We start from the raw sequence: 18,971 nt of genomic DNA on the forward strand, positions 1-18,971 counted from the left end.
TCCTGGAGATGGCTGAACACCTGCCTGCCCATGGGAAGGAGTGAATGAATTCCTTGTTTTGCTTTGCTTGCGCACGCGGCTTTTGCTTTCCCTATTAAACTGTCTTTATCTCAAGCCATGAGTTTTCTCACTTCTCCTCTTCTGATTCTCTCCCCCATCCCACGGGGGGGAGTGAGCGAGTGGCTGTGCGGTCCTTAGTTGCCGTCTGAGGTTAAATCATGACAGACAGACTTCTGGTAGGAATAACATTTGTATGGTTAAGGACAACAGTGTGTGTATGTATGATGTCTGGAGGGCCTTCATCCTTATTTTCTATTTCTGTTTAGCATTTTAAAACATTGCAAAGTTTTCTAGTTCAAAAAACTGTATAATTTAGAAATAATTATTTTCTTTGTGTTACCATCATCAGAATGATTTTAATAAATCCTCATTCCGATATAAAACTTGCAGTCTGTACACATACTGAAGATTGGCGATTGCAACTCTAACCTGCAAATTGTGATTCTTATAGCTGTATTGAGAATTAACAGGTCAGACAAGTGTTTTGGGTTTTGGTTTTGGGTTTTTTTGTCAAAAGTTTGTACACATTGACATCTTTAAGTTATCATTAACAGAAAGTAACCTTGGATTACCTGCTGCTTAATTATCACTAGCCTACTATGATGACAAAAATAAGGTTATTTTGCAGCCAGAACTGGGCAAAATCCCTGACTAATTCAAACTAGTTTATGTTTTGAAGCAAAGCTGACTTCTGAGATTATATAATTTGCAAAATTATTACATTTGAAGCATGACATCAGAGCAGCAGTTGGCAGTATGATGGATCTGTTTGTCATCAAATCAGCTAAAAACAAAACAAATGGGATGAGTATTACTGGTATGGAGGCAATTAGCACATTTTGTTATAGATGAAGTAATATAATAAGCTTGATTTGCAAGTCATCTTTGTGGGCAGTCATTTATTCTGTTAAGATGCTATTTTTATTTCAAATACTTCTAATTTAAACATTGTTTCATCACTATTTATTTGGAATTTTCCACCACTGAGGAAGATATTTAGTGCTAGGAATCGTAGTTTCTGCAAGATTATTTTGACAGTCTCCAACTGACATTTTGGAGAACAATTCCTGTTCTTTCTGCAGAGAAAAGAAGATTCTCTTTGTGCATTGACTGGCATATTACTTTCCAAAACTAAACAACAACAAATATTTTCTTTTGTATTTAATTAGGACTACTGCAAACTCTTCTTACTGGTGTCCATAGAAGAATAAAAATATCTCATGGTTTTGAACCACAGCAATTCATCTCCTGAATTGCACACATCTGATGTTTGTGTTTATATTGTTTGTTATGAATTTTAAAATTGCAGTAAAGTGTTATGCTGTATAACCTTTAGCAATGTTCAGAACTGGATATTAAAAATCACGGAAATACACAGATATAACCATCAGTTTAGCTTCACACCAGATACTTTTTCCTTTTTTTTTTTTGTCCAGTGAGGAAAAGAAGGCAGATGTCATTTGAAGGATTTATAAGGTACATGAGCTCAGAAGACTGTTCGATCTTTAAAAACGATCACAGGACCATCTACCAAGATATGAACCACCCATTATGTGACTATTTTATTTCATCTTCTCACAACACCTACTTGATATCCGACCAACTAATAGGGCCCAGTCATTTATGGGGATATACCAGGTACTTAGATACTGTTTTTTAATATTTTAAACATTCTTTGGCTTTTTTTGAAATGAATACTAAGTCATATATAATCCTGCTTGGCAATAAGGAACAAAACCATCACAGATACAAGTAGAAAATGTGAGAGTGGTATTTTATTTTGTGTGCACACTTTTCAATATATTTGCCAAGCCATCTGTTCATAGTCTGGAAACAATCTATTTTTTTACTTACATCTCAAAAAATCTACCTCGCAGCAAATGAAATCTATAGTATGCTGCACAGTGTATGATTAAATCAGCTTTTAATCTCAACATGCCAAGCAAAAATAAATAACTCCCTGAAATAAATGTAAAATTCCTGGGCAAACTCTAATCTGATCAATATACAGGACGTAAGGGCACAGTATGGTGGAGTATGTCAAGGATATCTGTGATCAGTGTATGTTGCAATGTGGTCAATTTAGAAACAACAACAGCAAAAAAAAAAGTGGGCACTCTAGTAGCCAGGAGGGAGAAGAAACTTTGTCTTTGAATGTGCATCATATGACTCCAAGAGGAGAAGGAAACCAGGATGCCTTATTGCCAAGACGCATTTAGAAGAAATCATCAGGGAGGGAGAAAATGAGTTATGTAATAAAGGCAATACAGAGGGGGACAGAAAGTATGAAGAATGCGGAAGACAGATGTCCAGCATTCCGACTACTTTGTACTACTTTAGTGAAGTGAAAGCAGTTGGAACCATTGTCTATCTGAACTTTTTTGTTTTGGTTGTTCTCTGGATATTCTATAATGGCTTGCAATCATCAGAAGCACTAGTGAATTTCTTTCTAACAGTATTTAAAATGATATGACATTAATACTGCATTGCTTAAAATAATTGCAAAGAGGATATAAAAACCCCTCTCTTCCTCTTTATCTACTATTTGTGTAAGGAAAATATGAAATGCTAAAATAAGCTAGAAGCATCTTTGAGATATCGTTAGCATGTAAAGGGCAGCATGTAAAAGACAGATTGGTAATTAGGTAAAATAGTCTAGGAGAAATGTTTAAATTAGTAACAAGCCAAATATTAGAAACCTAAGACCTTTAAGGGGTGCCATTAACATATTAAAAATTAAAACAGAGTAAATTTAAGGCATCTGAGAAACTTTAGCACTGCCTCTTAGAAATAAGGTGGGGGAAAAACAATTGAATTATGTAAAGACCAAGCACAACCTGATTATGTAAGTGTGATGCTGCTATTTTTAAGTATAATGATTCTCAAACTCACAGACAAATCTGGAATAGTAATAAAAAAGACCCTTTCAAACATGTCTTCTGCTATTTTAAGCAACAATTTGCCATCATTCCAAAATTCTTTTATTTAAATCTTTGACCCCCATTTTCAGTCTCTTAATGAAGGTTATTCAGATAATCCATGTTACTCCTTAATGTTCTAATAAAGTTTATTACCTAACATGCCTAAGATAAACAACAGAAACTATAGCTCTGTCTCATATCTGCATAATTCTATAGGATTTCTTTTCTTTTGTGATGAAAAAGTAGGGGTTTTTGTAATTATTCAATGTGCTTGTAATCAGAAATATAGCAACTTGTATAAGAAAGTGTGGTATCTTTCTTTTACTGTAAAATTGTTTCTCTTGTTCTTTTGAAGTGCTCTCTTAAAAGGATGTCGTTGCCTGGAAATTGACTGCTGGGATGGCTCAAACAATGAACCTGTTGTGTATCACGGTCACACTTTAACGAGCAAAATTCCATTTCATTCTGTAATTCAAGTGATAGACAAGTATGCATTTGTGGTATGTATATATATATACACATTGGTTAAAATGTGATGGTGGCTTTAACAAAACCCATGGACATGGTTGTTGTCAGTGATTCTCCAGGGTAAAAAAATATGAAACAGAGACAGTGCTTGTGGCAAGTGGGCATTGTTGAAATAAACTACGGGAAAATTGTGCTATCTGTTCTTAATATCTTTTTTTATTTTATTTAAGGGACAGTAAACATATTTTGCTGATAATGATTAAAAACCAAACTTGGTGCAAGGAATTCAGAAGGTCTTACTCAGCTTGCTAGGTGGAATTCTCACCTGAGGTCATTTAAGCAAGGACTGAATATAAAGTGAACAACCACTTCCGAATCAGTCTGATGTTTTACTCCTTCTTTATACCTTTTCATTTTTTTACTTCACTTATTCTTCTGTTGCTATCAGTCTGTCTTATATCCTATGCTTGAATTTATGAAATAGAGAAAAATGTTAGATTATAGCTCAGTTTGAGACTTACTGTGTTTTCCATTACCTCTCTTTTTATTTTGAATTCAAGGCCTGATAAAGGTCAATCACCTGACAAAGGTGTTGTCAGACAACTCATTAGGGCAATGTCCCTTCTGCCTATCTCTGGCAAAACAGCAAAAGCTGGAGAGCTTCTGGCCCTCTCTCAGTTTTTTGTATAGGTTTCTCGCAAAACTCCTGCTCAAATGAAGTCCTGAATGACTATTAAGATAACGCTTGTATTCAGGCCAGCATTATCTGTGTGAATATATATACCTATGACCATTCATTTATATGGATTTTTATACATATATATTTATAGCCTTCTCGGAGTTAAGCAAAGCTATATTTTTTCTGTTTTGATTTCTATATAAAATTCAATAAGTCTCTGATTTTAAAAGATAGTGAAAACAAAAATATGGTTTTATGTTATTGTTCTTCACAATCGGCTAGATATAACTCACCTGTTTTTGCTAATACAGAGCATATTGTACATAACTATAATACAAACTTCATTTAACAGGCACAAGTTACAATAAGATGCTAAAATCACCACAATAGGTAATGGTTCATACCAGCTGTCTATCCAGGCTAAGGTGTGCTTCTATTAGTGGTCAATAGTAAATGCTCAGGGGAAAAGGGTAGAAACAGGGTAAACATAAAATGGTACTTCCCTTGGAAATTGACAGTTTAGGTCCTGCCCAAGCAAAGATTTTATTCAGAGTAATTGTTTTTAGTAGCCACCAGTATTATTGGCAACTTATGAGATTTATTTACACAGTCTAAATGGACATGTCTCATTTGAGCTATTCTCTAATTTTTACTCCATTTCCCATGTTTCACCTGTCTTGCTTGAGTACTGTGATGAGTAAGGTGTAAAGAGTCCCAAGAAATGTTTGTGATGTTATAAAAAAATATGCATAGCTTGTTCATGTGAAGGCAATGATTTCTGAGCAAATTTTAAGGATACTGTCAACTTGAAATGTAGTCAATTAAAATCTGTCATAAATTAAAGCAAAAGACATTTAATCCTGGTTTACTTTGTCAATTGCAATTTTAGAATCTGATTTTACCTTTTAAAAACAAAACAAAACAATTTTCTCTTTTCATAACAAAACTGTGTAAACAACTGAGGAAATTCTGTACACAAAAAAAACAATCTCCCCCACAAAACAGAGAAATATTTTAAATCTGTGTCACTTACAGTAAACCGGTGGCTAAAATTAATATTTAGCTGAAAGCCAACTTTGCCTTGTTTATAATTGTTTTTTCATTGTCCTTTAAAATAGATGCCAGCCACTAAAGGAGCTGTCACTAAAATGTGTCAGATGTAAATTTGAAGGTACACAATTATGTCAAAGCTTCCAAGTTCTTCCCATAGGTACAGGAAAATTGCAATAATTTTGTTTTCTATTTTTCTTTTCCCTTATTTCCCTTTATTGAAGTTATTCTTCACAAAACTTAGCCATTATTTCTAAAAAATTAATCTACCCAATATGACAATTCCCTGTTTGGATGACTTAGTCAACAGAATTTCAGAGCAGTTGTGATATAACCTTTAGGTGCAAAAGAAAGAGCTTCTTGGGAATAACGATATTAGGTCTGAAGAGGTGAAGATTTCTTTAATTTTGAAAAACACCAAAATGGTCAACATTGAGGTTTTTAGAATTTGGAATGTTTTAAGTCTCCTTTGAAATTAACCTAAATAATTTTTTATGCTTTAGTGTGTCTAGGAGGTTTTACCCATCCTCCTTTTTTGGCAGATGACATTATAATTCCTCTTTTTTCTTTGTAAGTTCATTTGTTGAGAAACGCTGTTTCAGACACACAGTAGCCAATGCATTATTCTTTAGAAGCTCTGTGTGTCAGAGCCATTACCTCTGTCAGAAATTCTGCTTTTTGCTTCCAGGTTGTAGTCTGCCCTGTGCAATTGAATCAGCCTGATTTTTGGCTGATTTAATACTTATTTTCTCTCTACTTTCTTTACATCCAATATTAATCAGTATGTTAAATGCCTCTGATAAATTATTTTCTATGGATTATTGGACAAATACACTTCAATATGCGCTTTCCAAAGATTAGCACAGATATTACCTGGTTTCTCTAATGAAGTGTTGTGTCCTTCTTAACTGGTCTTCATTTGATTTCCCTAGTTGTTTTTTTTTTTTCATCTCTGTATATGTCTAACCCTGTTTTAACCTCCCTTAACTTTCTGAGGATGCATTTTTTTCTCTTCAGTTGTGCTTTCTCTTTTCCGTAAATATTGTGAGCTTTTTTATTGCATTACTAAGCTGAAACAACTGACATATTCTGAAAGTTGTGAAAATAAAGGAAAATACAGATTACCAAGGGGACTTTTGTAAGATATTTTGGGAAATCAAGTAGTCCTCTTTTTATTTATTAATAATAAAAGCCTTTAAATTATATTTCCAGGCATCTGACTATCCAGTTGTACTGTCTTTGGAGAACCACTGCAGCCCTAAGCAACAGGAAGTAATGGCAGACTATTTAGAAAGTATTCTAGGTGACAAACTTCTTACTTCAACAATTGGTGATACAGTGGTGACTCAACTACCTTCTCCTGAGGTAATAACATCGCATTTTTCTCTGTGATAGGGGGAAAAAAATGGGTTAGGCTTTTTTTTTTAAATCTTCTGAAACAGAATTTATGAAACTGCTTATCTGGTGTCTGAAATAGACTTCAGGTGGTAACAAAAAATAATTACAAACAAAAAAAAAAAACCACCCACAGAAAAGATAAAGAAAACAGAAAAAGCAAAAATGAATCATGTGGATTGATATGGAACTTTTTATTTAAAGGAAAACTGTTTTCAGTACAATGTTGAGCATGTATTTGTTAAAAGCTAACATACTAACACTTTTGCAAAGCCTTACATCTTGCAGTTCACATCAATCCAACTTTTGGTGCTTTGGATGCATTAAAAGTTTTATTTTATTTTATATACAAATAGAGTTAAGTAAAGTTTGTGGGTTGCAGTTTATTTTATATGGAAACATGGCAACTGTAGTAATGTGTCTTGTTATTTTGAACCATACTTACTAACACTGAATAAACCTGCATATCAAAAAAATGAGTAGTGACACTCAAATTACTCTGATTTTTTTAAAGTAAATTATTACTTAATATGAATTAAGTTATCATAGTATGGTTCATCTACAGTAGTCCTGTGTTGGAGATGTGGTAGTCTAAACACAGAAAAGAGCATCTGACTTTAAAGAGGGCAGATTTATACACAGGGAATAACTTGCCAAAGATTGTAGAAATAAGTATTACTGAATCCGAACTCTGAATCTGAGACCTATGCAAACACCTGATTAATTTAATTTTTGAAATTTCAAGTTATTGAAACATTGTGTTATAATGAACAGCTTCAAAGTGTTTGTTGACCTGTAAAGTGAACATTTTAAGGTTAAACCAAACAATTCTCCTCCCCTTCCCTCCTCTCCTCTTCTCTCTTCCTTTTCTCTGAAATGAGGCTTACAGTGTTTTAGTTTTAAAAGAGGAAACAAAGTATAACTTTTTAAACAACATTATGCTTTGAACCAAAATTAAAAAATCTTCACTTTAAACATGTTAGTGTATCTGTTTTCTGCTAATTTATTTTTTGTTCCTTACGTTGAAAGAATTTCCTGAAATTAAAACATGTTATTAAAATGGAAAACTGAATCTACATTTTTTGTTAATAACAATGTTGATGGAACTATTTCATCAAGTTCTGTTACTGCAAAAACATTCTCTCTTTCTCAGTGTGTTTCTCCCTAAGGCAGTGTTTCTCAGCTGGTGGCTTGAGACCCCTGGGATATGAAGTCAGAAAAGGCAATTAAATGGGTGTTGAAAATTTTATTGCAAACTAAAACAAATAAATTCCCATTGTTCCAGTCTTTGCACATAATTTACTTTCAAGGACAAAAGATTTTTTTTAATCTCTTGTAACATGAATACATGCCTACACACAAAATACTTATTTAGGCTTGTCACTGTTATCAGTGATATATCAGATGTATTTCATACCTTTTTTTTTTTACAGTAACTGAAAAAGGAACAATGCAAATGAAAATGCAGGGAGGAAACACTGTCATAAGGAAAGACAACACACAAAATGATGAATTTTTGTAAAGGATTTGTCATGGAAAAAACATTTTTGAAGTGGTGTGTCCAAAAGACTTGCTAAAGTATTACCATACTGTTATATTTTCATAGCAATGTTGTCATAAATATATTTAACACATCTTAATAAATTTCTCAGTAAGCCAATGTATTTTTTTTTAGATTGTAGCATTTTTTTTATATCACACTGTCCAAAATCACTTTGCAACCTTGAAAACTGTTCTGTAAATTAGAAAAAAATATAAACTGTATTAAACATGAGGGTTTGTTTTAAAGCTTCTCAAAGCATAGCTGCATTCAAATAGATGTCCAAGGATCATATGTCCTCTGTAGCAAACACAAAATGAGTTTACTGCATCTGAATCGTGGAGTCACTGAATAACATATTTAAAAATATTACTTTCTATGAGATATGTCCCTTACCATATGTTTACTGTGATACAGGGAATTCATACTTCATATTTCCATAGCTTAGAGTTTTCATAAGTCAGCTCTGTAGAATTTTTGCCTGAAAATGCATTGCTGGGTTCCATACTTATTCCTCACTTAAATGTATGCTGTTCAGGTGAGATTCTTTCTATTGAACTTTTAATCTTTTAAAGTTATGTGAGATGTATTCCACATCTATGTAAGATGTAAGAGTTACCTAAATAATTTCATGGTCCTCAGCTGATTTACAGAAGTCTGAATTTAATAAATCATTATGTTGAAAGAGAACAAGGGTTAGGATCATCTCCATTTCTCTTAGCTGCTGTGATCAAGCATGTAAGAAAAATCATTAGGATTTTATTTTGCAGTGGAAATATGTAGTTATGACTGAATTTGCAAATAGAGTAGTAAGCTTGACTATTGGCTGGCATCTTTTTGAAGAACCACTTTTGGTCCATGTTCAAAAGGCGTTTAGTGGCATCACATGCTTAAAGCTTGGGACCTTGTGCATATTCAAGGCCTCGGTAAATTCATTATCATTTGAGTGAGCCAGATGCTGAACTTAGTCTTAAGCCTGCTTTGCTTAAGCAGTTCAAAAGAGATGTTATAGAACCATAAATGATTAATTTAAGATGCTGTTCATAAGAAAGATTATCAGTTAGTGTAAAAAAAAATAGTTGTCACCTATATAATTTACTGTTCCACTGTTTTCAAGACAGAGCACTAGCAAGAATAGGGAAGAAGCCATTGCATCTGTTATGATTCTGTAAGAACCCAACTGATAAAGCCATCCCAGGAAGAAAATTGTGTCAGAAGTGTTAACACCAGTATCAGAGTAAAGGCGTTGTTCTTTAAACATGACAGTCTTCTGATTTCTAATATAAGTCTAATAAAATATAGTAAGTGTCAGGATGATTAAAGTTCATTGTAATTGCTCAGATACGAGATTGGTTCAACAGAATGGTAAGTGTTCATTGGCATGGCTCAAGCGCAGTAACTACATTTGCTCAGAGGCTGATACAACTGATAGCCTGATAACGCATTTTGGAAAAAAATTGCTATGAATAATGCACTCAAAGGAATTAGTGTACCTGCCTACAGGAGTACTTTTACTAGCAAAATTCTTATCAGATAACTGTATTTATCCATATTATACTCATATGCAACAAAAAGGGAAAGCTTTGAAATCAGTTTCCTTTTTTGAAACTTTCCTGTTTCAAACACAGTCACTGTTTTCCCAGAATAGTCACCGTTTTCCCAGAATGCACCAGCCTGGATGAACCAAGTACCACAGTCTTGGACATCTAGATATAACATTTGAGTGTACGTCTAAGGGATTCATATTGCTACTGCACTTTCTTCCTTTCTCTGTAAAAACCTGTCTCACTGAGAAACTTTCAAAACTTGGTTGTACCTGACTGTCTATAATCTCTGACAACTAGGTTCTTACTGACTGTCTGTAACATCTGACAAAAGGGTAATAGTCTGATTAACCTGTGGCTATATGATTCAATTTTCAGTCTAACCATCTCCAATTTTTCCTCTCCCATATCTTTATAGGGTTTTATAGTCTTATTTTCTTGTTATTGAAAAAGTAGGACATGATTTTTACTCAGAAATTCAAGATCAAGGCTGCTTTAGCATATCTAATTCTGTTGCTTCAGTGGTGAGATTCATTCCTTTTTTTTTGACCTACAAGTCACATATGCAAATGTCCTGATCAAGTCTTTGCATCAGAAATATCTTTTCTTCTTAGCAAGTCAAAAACATTTCCAGTCCACTGTTTTGTCTTTCAATCTGTCTGTGGCATCTATTCTTTACAAAAATGAGAAAAGAGATGTTGAAAATGTAGCATGCCTTGGTGATGACCTCAAAAATAACAAAATCAATATTGTTTATCATAAAATTTCTGGATTCTCTAGGCTGGGCTCAGACTTTTCTCAGTGGTGCACAGTGAAACAGCTAGAGGCAGTGGGAACAAACTGAAATACAAGAAATTGCATTTAAACATGAGAAAAAGAATTTTTACTGGGAGGGCGGTCAGGCACTGGAGCAGGTTGCCTGGAGAGATTATGGAGAGTATGGAGTATTATCTTGGAGATACTCAAAACCTGACTGGACACAGCCCTAACTTTCATTGACTCTGCTTTGAACAAGTGGGTTGGACTAGGTGGTCTCCAGGTGTCCCTTCCAAACTCAGCCATTCTGTACTTACATGATACGGCTTCCTGGTTTGATCTTGGACCTGCCTCGTGACTTGTCTGGCAGTCACTGAACTGCTTCCTGAACTTGCCTACCATCACCAGACCTGCTCTACTTGTCTTACTCTTGCCCTAGTTGGTGAGGTCATTGCCCCATGCCTGTCCTGCTGTCACCCTCAGCTCCTGAGTCACCTTGTGCAGCTGCTGGCCCTTGCTACTCTCTGTCTCTGAGTTGTTGCAGATTCTTGCACCATGAGCGGCAGGTTGGTTAACAGTGTTATTTGCAACATATTTGCAGATCAGTTACACCCCATTTTTTTGCCTTAAAAGTCTCTAAGAAATGCAAAATCATCTGCACTAGAACACTCTCCAAGACTACTGTCAGATATCTTTTGGATTGCATGGTTGGGAAAGTCTATGTGTGTGTTTATATTTCTCTTATGTCTGATGGAGTCCTCAGGCAAAACAGGACAAGGCATTGCCAGTTAAGGGTCCTGTTTTTCAATGGGATCTAACCTTACTGCCAACAGTTATAATAGGTCAAGCCTCTGAGACATTAGTAAATTGATCTTCTCTTTATCTTTGAAGTTTGGTTCCTGAGTGGGACTCTTTCTGGTAGAAGAATGAGAAATAATACCTTGCAAAATTATTTTCAAGGACAACGTTTCTTACAACACCTACACTTTTACCCAGGATTGTGTCAGGTTTTCACTTCATCCAGAAAATTAGTCTGCCATTGTCACCCCTCCCAATTTCCTTCTTTAGGCATGTTTTGCTGTTTTGTATTTTTAATAAAAGGACATTTAGAAAGATTATCTCATGTATTTTATGCATACTACAGAGCACAACACAGAACTGGAATTTTCAATGTAGGGGACTTCTCACTAGATAACTGGATCATATGAAAGCTTGTTATGAGATAGCTAAAAAGGTGGTCCTGATTAATTAATATCCATTTAACTAGAGCTCAGACATTACTGGTAGTATTGATTTGAAATATCTCAATAACTGTGATTTATAAGGCTGCCCCAAAGACATCCACTCACACTTTCACTAAGTGTGATTCTCTTGAATCATTGAAGAATGCTGGTGTCAGGGTTTTTTTAACAGTTGTACTTAACAATAGTGTCCTGTTATTTTCATTCAAGATAAATTTTGTCAATGCCTCAAAAACTTCCTCCATGTTAGACTTCATAGAAGGTGTTGCATCTTTACCCTATATCAGTATTTAAGACAGTAGTATAATTCTTGAAATAGAAAATTATGTAAAACTTTAAACTGATTTTAACCTTGTTGTTTAGCAAGATTTTCAGGATTTTATATTCCTCTTACTAAGCACCTACAGCTGGTCAGAGGGAGGAGTAGAGAGAAGAACATGCCCAATTTAAATAGGGGAAGCTATTTTTCTCTTTTTAAGCCTCATGACCCAAATCTAGGGTTTGTTGTCTACATTTCTGAGAACTGAATTTTGCTCCTTTTTACATTAATTGCAGTGGTCAGTAGGTGGGTTTGCCTGATCCATTCCAAAGTGCTTGTGATTTTGTCTTGGAGTCTTGTATTACTTCAGCTGTTCTGATTTGTGTTGTACATCACATTAACCAGAATGCTTATTTAGTACAATAACTAAGTTTTGTTCATTTAATTATTTAAATATTTGTTCCAATTGATTATACTTGGAGGCTTCTGCTTATGCCAGCCTTGAAGTCCTGCTATGCTCTAGGGAAGATCTATTATGTTTTACATATGTAAATGTTTTAGTATGCTTACAGTTTATATATAAGTACAGAGTAAACATATTTTTAAAATGTTTTGTATTTTATATTTAAACTAGAAAAGAGAAGTTACAATGTTCAGACTTTCAGCTCATTACCTGCTTAAAAGACTTAGATATTTCTACAAAAAGGTGCCACATGTTTAGCACTGCTGATTACCAATTAGAGAACTCAAATTTCACATAGTCACTGATTTTGTAACCATACATTTGTCATGAGCTTTTTTGAAGATCTGTTTGAAGCTCAGAGTTAAAATCCATGGTATGTCATTTTCAGTTCATGGTTCACTTTCAGTGATTTGGGTTAACTATTATTGGAATCTGCTTCTGGCCAAAAAATAGCAAAATTTCTTCTTGCTAGAGTATTTTCTGTAACTGGTTTTGAAAAGAGACCTGTGATCCTAAAATGTTATCGTTATAGAAAAAGAAAATAAATGTTTGTCTTACCTCAGGGTATTTACATCTTTGCTAATAGTTCATAAACAGAATTTTAGAAACTATCTGACTTAAAACATCATGGCCCATTTTTATATGATGACACAGGCTATGGTCTTTTTTTACTTTTACATATAGGAGGCAGTAATATATCCATAGAAAGGTTTTCCTTCCCTTGTATAGAAGGTCTTTTTTTTAATTTGTAGAATTAAATCTTAGCTATGAATAACAAAATACCAGACCAAAAGTGGATAGAATTGGTTTTATGTATTGGGAAATAGGAAGATGCAAAGGAAAATTCAGAACTCTTTAAAATATGAGTATCATTACTCATATCAAAACTCTTCTAAAAATATCACAGGAAAAAAAAAGAGTGCATCAATAAGAAATGAAGGAAATGTTAAAGGGCATCCTTGTTCTGAATCACCAGTGCAGAGAGACTAATCAAATCTTACACTAGCATGGCATTGATAGATATTAAGCACAGGATATCTCATTCCACTGGCACACTGACAAACTACTAATACAAGATCTGAAGTGATAAGGGGATTATCAGCAATGGAGATTGCAATGTAAATGGAATGTCTATTTCTTTGCCTACAGATCTAGTTTCTACTGTAAAGCTTTGGTTTTATATATATGTTTCTATCATCCATGCTTTTCATATTTACTTAATGGATACCTTTACATACAATATTTCAGTTATCTTTTATTTAATGTGTAAGTATTTGTTCCTTGTTTCTGTAACTTTCCCAGCAGTATAGCCTTCCTTTTCACTAGTGCATATGAAACTTAAGGAATATTTTTGTGGATTACTTTATCCAAGAACCTAAGTAAGTCCTGTTACTCACTGGCAGCTCCTGTGTACAGAGATAGAGATGAATGTCTGCTACATAATTGGTGTTTTATTATGAATATTATTTCATAAATCTAAGTGAAATTTATACTCATAGGATTCAGGTGAACAGATGAAAGCCATCTTATTAGAAATGATAACCTTCAATTAACTTTTTTCCTACATTTTTTATTATGGAAGTTGAAAGATGCCCATTTAAAAATAGAGAAGCTACTTAGGCAAAAAATTACCAAACTCCGTTAATTTCCCTGACCAGGTAAGGTCAGCATGAGGATCCACTGTATAATGACGTAACAAGAAAAGTCTTAATTTGGTACGCTAGACAGATGTGCACAAATGCACTAATCAAATAGGGTAACAAATTTCCAGCAGCTGCAATGATAGTTAAAACAATTTCTTACATGTCTATAAGTCTACATATAAAAATGAATTCATGCATAATAAAGAAATATACCTCCTATATCTTACCTGGCCATCACCTCTGACACTTAACTTCCTACCTTAATCTTGCTCACATTTTCAGCATCTGTGTATCTGTGTGGTGGAGAGCCTTTTTTCCTGTCATGGGATTAGATATTCACATTTTATTTTGTACTTTAATCCCCAGATTCTGTTTGTTTTACCTGCTTTTGACTTCTGCCTCACCGATATCTTATCTTCACTTCATTGTGTTACCTCACTTCATTATATTTAATAAACAGCTTTGAACGTGGGTCAAATATATCTAGATATGAAAACCTACAATTAGTCCATACATAATTCTAATTACTACTTTTTAACATCTTTTCTACAGGCATTAAAATTCAAAATTCTGGTAAAAAATAAAAAAGTTGGAACAGCTGAGGAAGGTATGCTCAGAAGAGATCTTGACAGTCATGGTGAGACAGGGGAAATTTCTGAATTCGAAAATATGTCCGATGAAGATGAGGCTGATGAAAAAGCCCCTCTTTGCCCAAAGAGTGATTCTTCAAAAAGAAAAAGTGAACATAGACCTTCACACCCACCTCGAAAAAAGGCAAAGGTAACTTTGTCTCAGCTGAATTTAGAAAACACATAGATGTATGCCAGCTTTCTTTTTAAAAAGAAGGAATATATTATCTTAGAGACTAAATTTAAAAGGTAGGCTTTAAAATTACTTAAAGCAATATATTTTGAAATAATATTTTTTAGCTCAAGGTTTCAGTTTTCCTGATTCTTACAAGACACTCCAAACTGGAGCATATTTTGGTATCCAAATAAAAAGCAACCCTTCCCTGTGCTCCCATCCTAAACTCCACCTGCATTTTTCATTTTCAAGTCTTGTGCTTGTCCCAGGTGCTCAGTACCACAGTAGATCTAAGATAAAGTTGCCCAACTGCTTTGTTGGTCTCAAGGCCCTCCTGGAGCTACGCATGGAGAACACTCATAGCAGTTCCTGATGACGAAGGACAGAGTTAACAGTTTCTTCCTGCAGATCACCTGTCTATCATGGAAATTTTGAAGAGCTCCCATTCCCCTGTTTTCTTCTGTTCTGGATTTATGCATGAAATTAGGTGTAGAGTTCTGGTTGCACTAAAAGGTTTTTAAGCACTTATAATAGAAAAGGTATTTTTATATTTATCATGTAGAGACTTAACATTAAATACTATTTCTGAAAGAGAGTGTAAAAATTGGATGTAATTTTTTTTTTAATAGTCAAATTGAACTTTCTCATTTTTTTAACCAAATAGTAATTCTCTGCCATGGAAATCTGTTGCTCCATCAGGGTTCAAACTGCTTTATTCAAGTTTTTTCAGCAGGCAGGAAGCACCCAGTATCCAGTCAGTTTTGCACATCATGCTCTGATTATCTGAATGCAGGTAGCCTGGCAATGCTCCTCAGGGCTCAGTGTTTTTGCTGAGAAGCAGTGTCTCTTCCTCTGTGTTTCTTTTCTCTAAGTGATTTGAAGGTCAAGATCTTTGCTTCTTTTTCTTTCCTTCTGATACAGAGAGATAGTAAGGAAAAATTCTGAGGAAGGATGGAGTCCTCTTTGAACAGGGAAGGCCAAATTTCCAGATAATAGGGTCACCTATATTTGTAACATCACATTACAGACCAGAACATATACCACATACATCTTGATCAACAGCAGCAACAACAGATGTCTGGTCATGTTTCAGAGGCAGAAGAGAAAATGGTTTCCAGGATCCCACTCTATTGGAGTGGGAGTATTTATTCTGAGGTCCCACTCTATTGCTCTATTGGAGGGTCGGAGAGCATTTGAAGCCACACCCAAGGTAGCCTAGTGATGCTGTTGGCTTTGGCTGTGTCACTGCTTTCCACATCCAGAGAGTTATATTATTCAGAAGTTCTGTGCCAGTAGACTCCTGCTGCTCCTCATGGGACATAGCCCCAGAATAATGAATGCACTTGAACTTTGTGTAGTTTAAGAACCATGAGCAGGCAATTTCTATTATTTTGTCAATGAGAATTTGCCTTTAAAAGCTTTAATGGAATGTAAATTAGTACCATCAGCTCTTTGCTGCCTACTACCACTGATCAGCTCACAAGTTCATGCTAAGTAAAATGAAGAGGTCACAATGTACCTCAGTTTAAGAGATAAGATGCTGGTAAAATTTCAGTCACTTCAATGTACAGCAGCCTTTGCTTTTGCTTGCTTTGGTAATGGAGCAAGGCTAAACAAAGACTTTGGCCAAAGAACTTTCCATCTTAAGAAGAACAGAGATTTCCTAACTTCAGAGCAATGCTTGGAGGAATATATCTATGATTGATTTGCTTGGCACAGTAAAATATTCTCCTGTTATTCTACATTTTGTAGTTGAGTTTGTGCTATTGATGTACGGATTCCCCTGGTCTTTTTTTTTCTTTTTTTTTCTCCAAGTACTTCCTACCAGTATACCTTTTCTAGTACTTTATCTATTTGGGATTATAAAGCTGGACATATATTTTAAATGAGTAATGTTAAGAGCCATGAAAAATTATGTTAATTTACCTACCAGTCTCAGAAGCAGGGAAATGATAAAGCCGTCCAACAGAACATTGTGCTAGGAAGCATTGGAAGCATCTCTCCATTCACCCTACAATTGCTATGATGAACGTAGAGACAATAACCTTAATTGTCTCTGAATGGATGAGCTCTCACTATCAAAAGTCATATCTTAAGCTCAAATATTCATTAATTGTGACACATTTTCACATACTTAATGCATCCAAAATTATAGTTTCTTCTGAATTGTTAATAATAATGAATATGTTATTGTGATTTTTTTATTCTACTATTATTTTATATTATGATTATTAGATGAAGAAGATAAAAATTGCCATTGCGTTGTCGGACCTTGTGATTTATACCAAATCTGAGAAGTTTGTGAGCTTTGAGCATTCCCTAGCTAATCAGAAGTGCTATGAGAATAATTCAATTGGAGAGGTTCGAGCACGAAAATTTGTAACACATTCAGGTAATTTCTTTTGATTTAATCAGATAAAAGTTACAATGTTGTTATGGTTCACTGCTTAGGCATTGGAAGGGTTAAAATTTTATGAAACACATGCCGTCCAATTTTATTTGGTTATTTTTATAGTACTGTTTTAGACATATCTTGTCATTTGCACTGCATTTTTATATTTCAGTTGGTTTTGTGAGGAAAATTGAAACTCAGCTTTGTTTTAATTTCATGTAGTTTAATAAGAACAAATATCAACATAGTATACAAAATGTACAAATAACTTTTGATTCATTGTTTTCTGCATAAAATAATATAGAAGTTACCATCAATACTTGAAAATGTGTGGAATAGATTTCACCCCTCCATGTATGGTCTGTAGCACTCACTGGAGTTGGGCATGCAGTACCCCTGGCTTTGATGATAGCTGCAGATAAGAGAATCCGCATTGACGGAATGAATAAACCCCACAGCAGGCAGCTTGCTCCACTGGACCAGATCTTCCATACCAGCCAAGCTGGATTATTCAAAACTCATTCTGTGTTGGAGCGTCTCCATTTGGTGCAGCCAATACAGTGCAGCCTCTGCTGTTTTAACTCCAGCTGTCTGCCAACAGCCTTAAGGGAGTGTTAAGAACAGAGATAACTGACCATGAGAATGAACTCTGCCACAGGCCCATTCATTCGGGGCCAGCCCAGCTGCCATCCACCACGTTGTGGAGATGATTCAGTGGTTGGTTAGGTGAAAGGTATTGAACAGCATCAAAACAAGTAGGCCAGCCAGCCATAGTCAGAGTCCTCTCTGGTCCCTCTAGCAATCTAGTGAACATAAAAGAAGTTCTATTAAAAAAAAAAGGGGGTGGGGGAGGATGGAAAGGATCAGAGAGATGATCCTGGAAATGTAAAGCTTTCTGTTTAATTACTAAACAGGAATAGTGTAGATAGAAGTAATTTGAAGTTTTCCACATCTGTTTAGTTTATGCCTTTGTGGGAGGGAACACTGCTAGGAGGAAGAAAATCAACTCGCTTGAATAGTTAACATCTTCTGAAGATTATAAAGGAACTAATTAAGTGTCTTTTGGAAATGTGCTGTTCACTCGTCTTGAGATTATTCAGTCATTTTATTTAAGCCTCAAAACAGCAATCAAGCTAAGATCATCTTGGGATGGGTTTTTTTCCTATTGAACTATAAAAGAATGAGCGAGCTTTATGATCAATTTCCTGTTTTGTGTCTTTCCAATTTTCCATGAGAACACAATGGGCTTTAGTATAAAAATCATATGTTTACCTAACAAAGAGGTGAAGAAACAGAATATTTCCATGAAGGAATGATTCTTGGTTATTGAACCTTTAACAGAAGTCTGCACTATAGACAGAAATACTATCACATTCAAATATACACAAAATATTGTCACATTTTAAGGTTTTAAAATAGGCTTTCAGCCATATCTCAGTAGCCCATATACTAATGTTAACATGTATAGAAATGTCCTAAAATATAAGTACATTGATATGATATACTGATTGTGCAAAAAAAAAAAAAAAAGAAAAATTGCTGGATCAGATTATTATATTTTATTATTATTTATTCAAATAGGATGTCTTCATTAATAAAGTTTTTCTTACCAAGGTTTTATCATTCTGTTTTTCAGCTAAAGAGTTTGTTTCACATACTTCAAGATTCATTACAAGAATCTACCCCAAAGGAACAAGAACGAACTCTTCAAATTATAATCCTCAAGAGTTCTGGAATGTGGGCTGTCAAATGGGTA

The 18,971-nt window shown here is 34.6% G+C and overlaps 1 protein-coding gene across 1 annotated transcript in view; it reads left to right on the forward strand.

The window, feature by feature from the left end:
• The window catches only part of PLCZ1 (phospholipase C, zeta 1), a 56,088-nt gene that overhangs the window by 16,240 nt on the left and 20,877 nt on the right, over nt 1–18,971 (forward strand). Inside the window, exons 4-9 of the mRNA XM_009332845.1 lie at nt 1,497–1,698; nt 3,337–3,481; nt 6,391–6,543; nt 14,572–14,799; nt 17,059–17,215; nt 18,852–18,968. Coding sequence (XP_009331120.1) covers nt 1,497–1,698; nt 3,337–3,481; nt 6,391–6,543; nt 14,572–14,799; nt 17,059–17,215; nt 18,852–18,968 — 1,002 coding nt within the window. The remainder of the gene's footprint in view (nt 1–1,496; nt 1,699–3,336; nt 3,482–6,390; nt 6,544–14,571; nt 14,800–17,058; nt 17,216–18,851; nt 18,969–18,971) is intronic.

The sequence above is a fragment of the Pygoscelis adeliae genome, unplaced genomic scaffold, assembly GCF_000699105.1.
Source record: "Pygoscelis adeliae isolate BGI_AS28 unplaced genomic scaffold, ASM69910v1 Scaffold38, whole genome shotgun sequence".
NCBI classification, from domain to species: Eukaryota; Metazoa; Chordata; class Aves; order Sphenisciformes; family Spheniscidae; genus Pygoscelis; species Pygoscelis adeliae.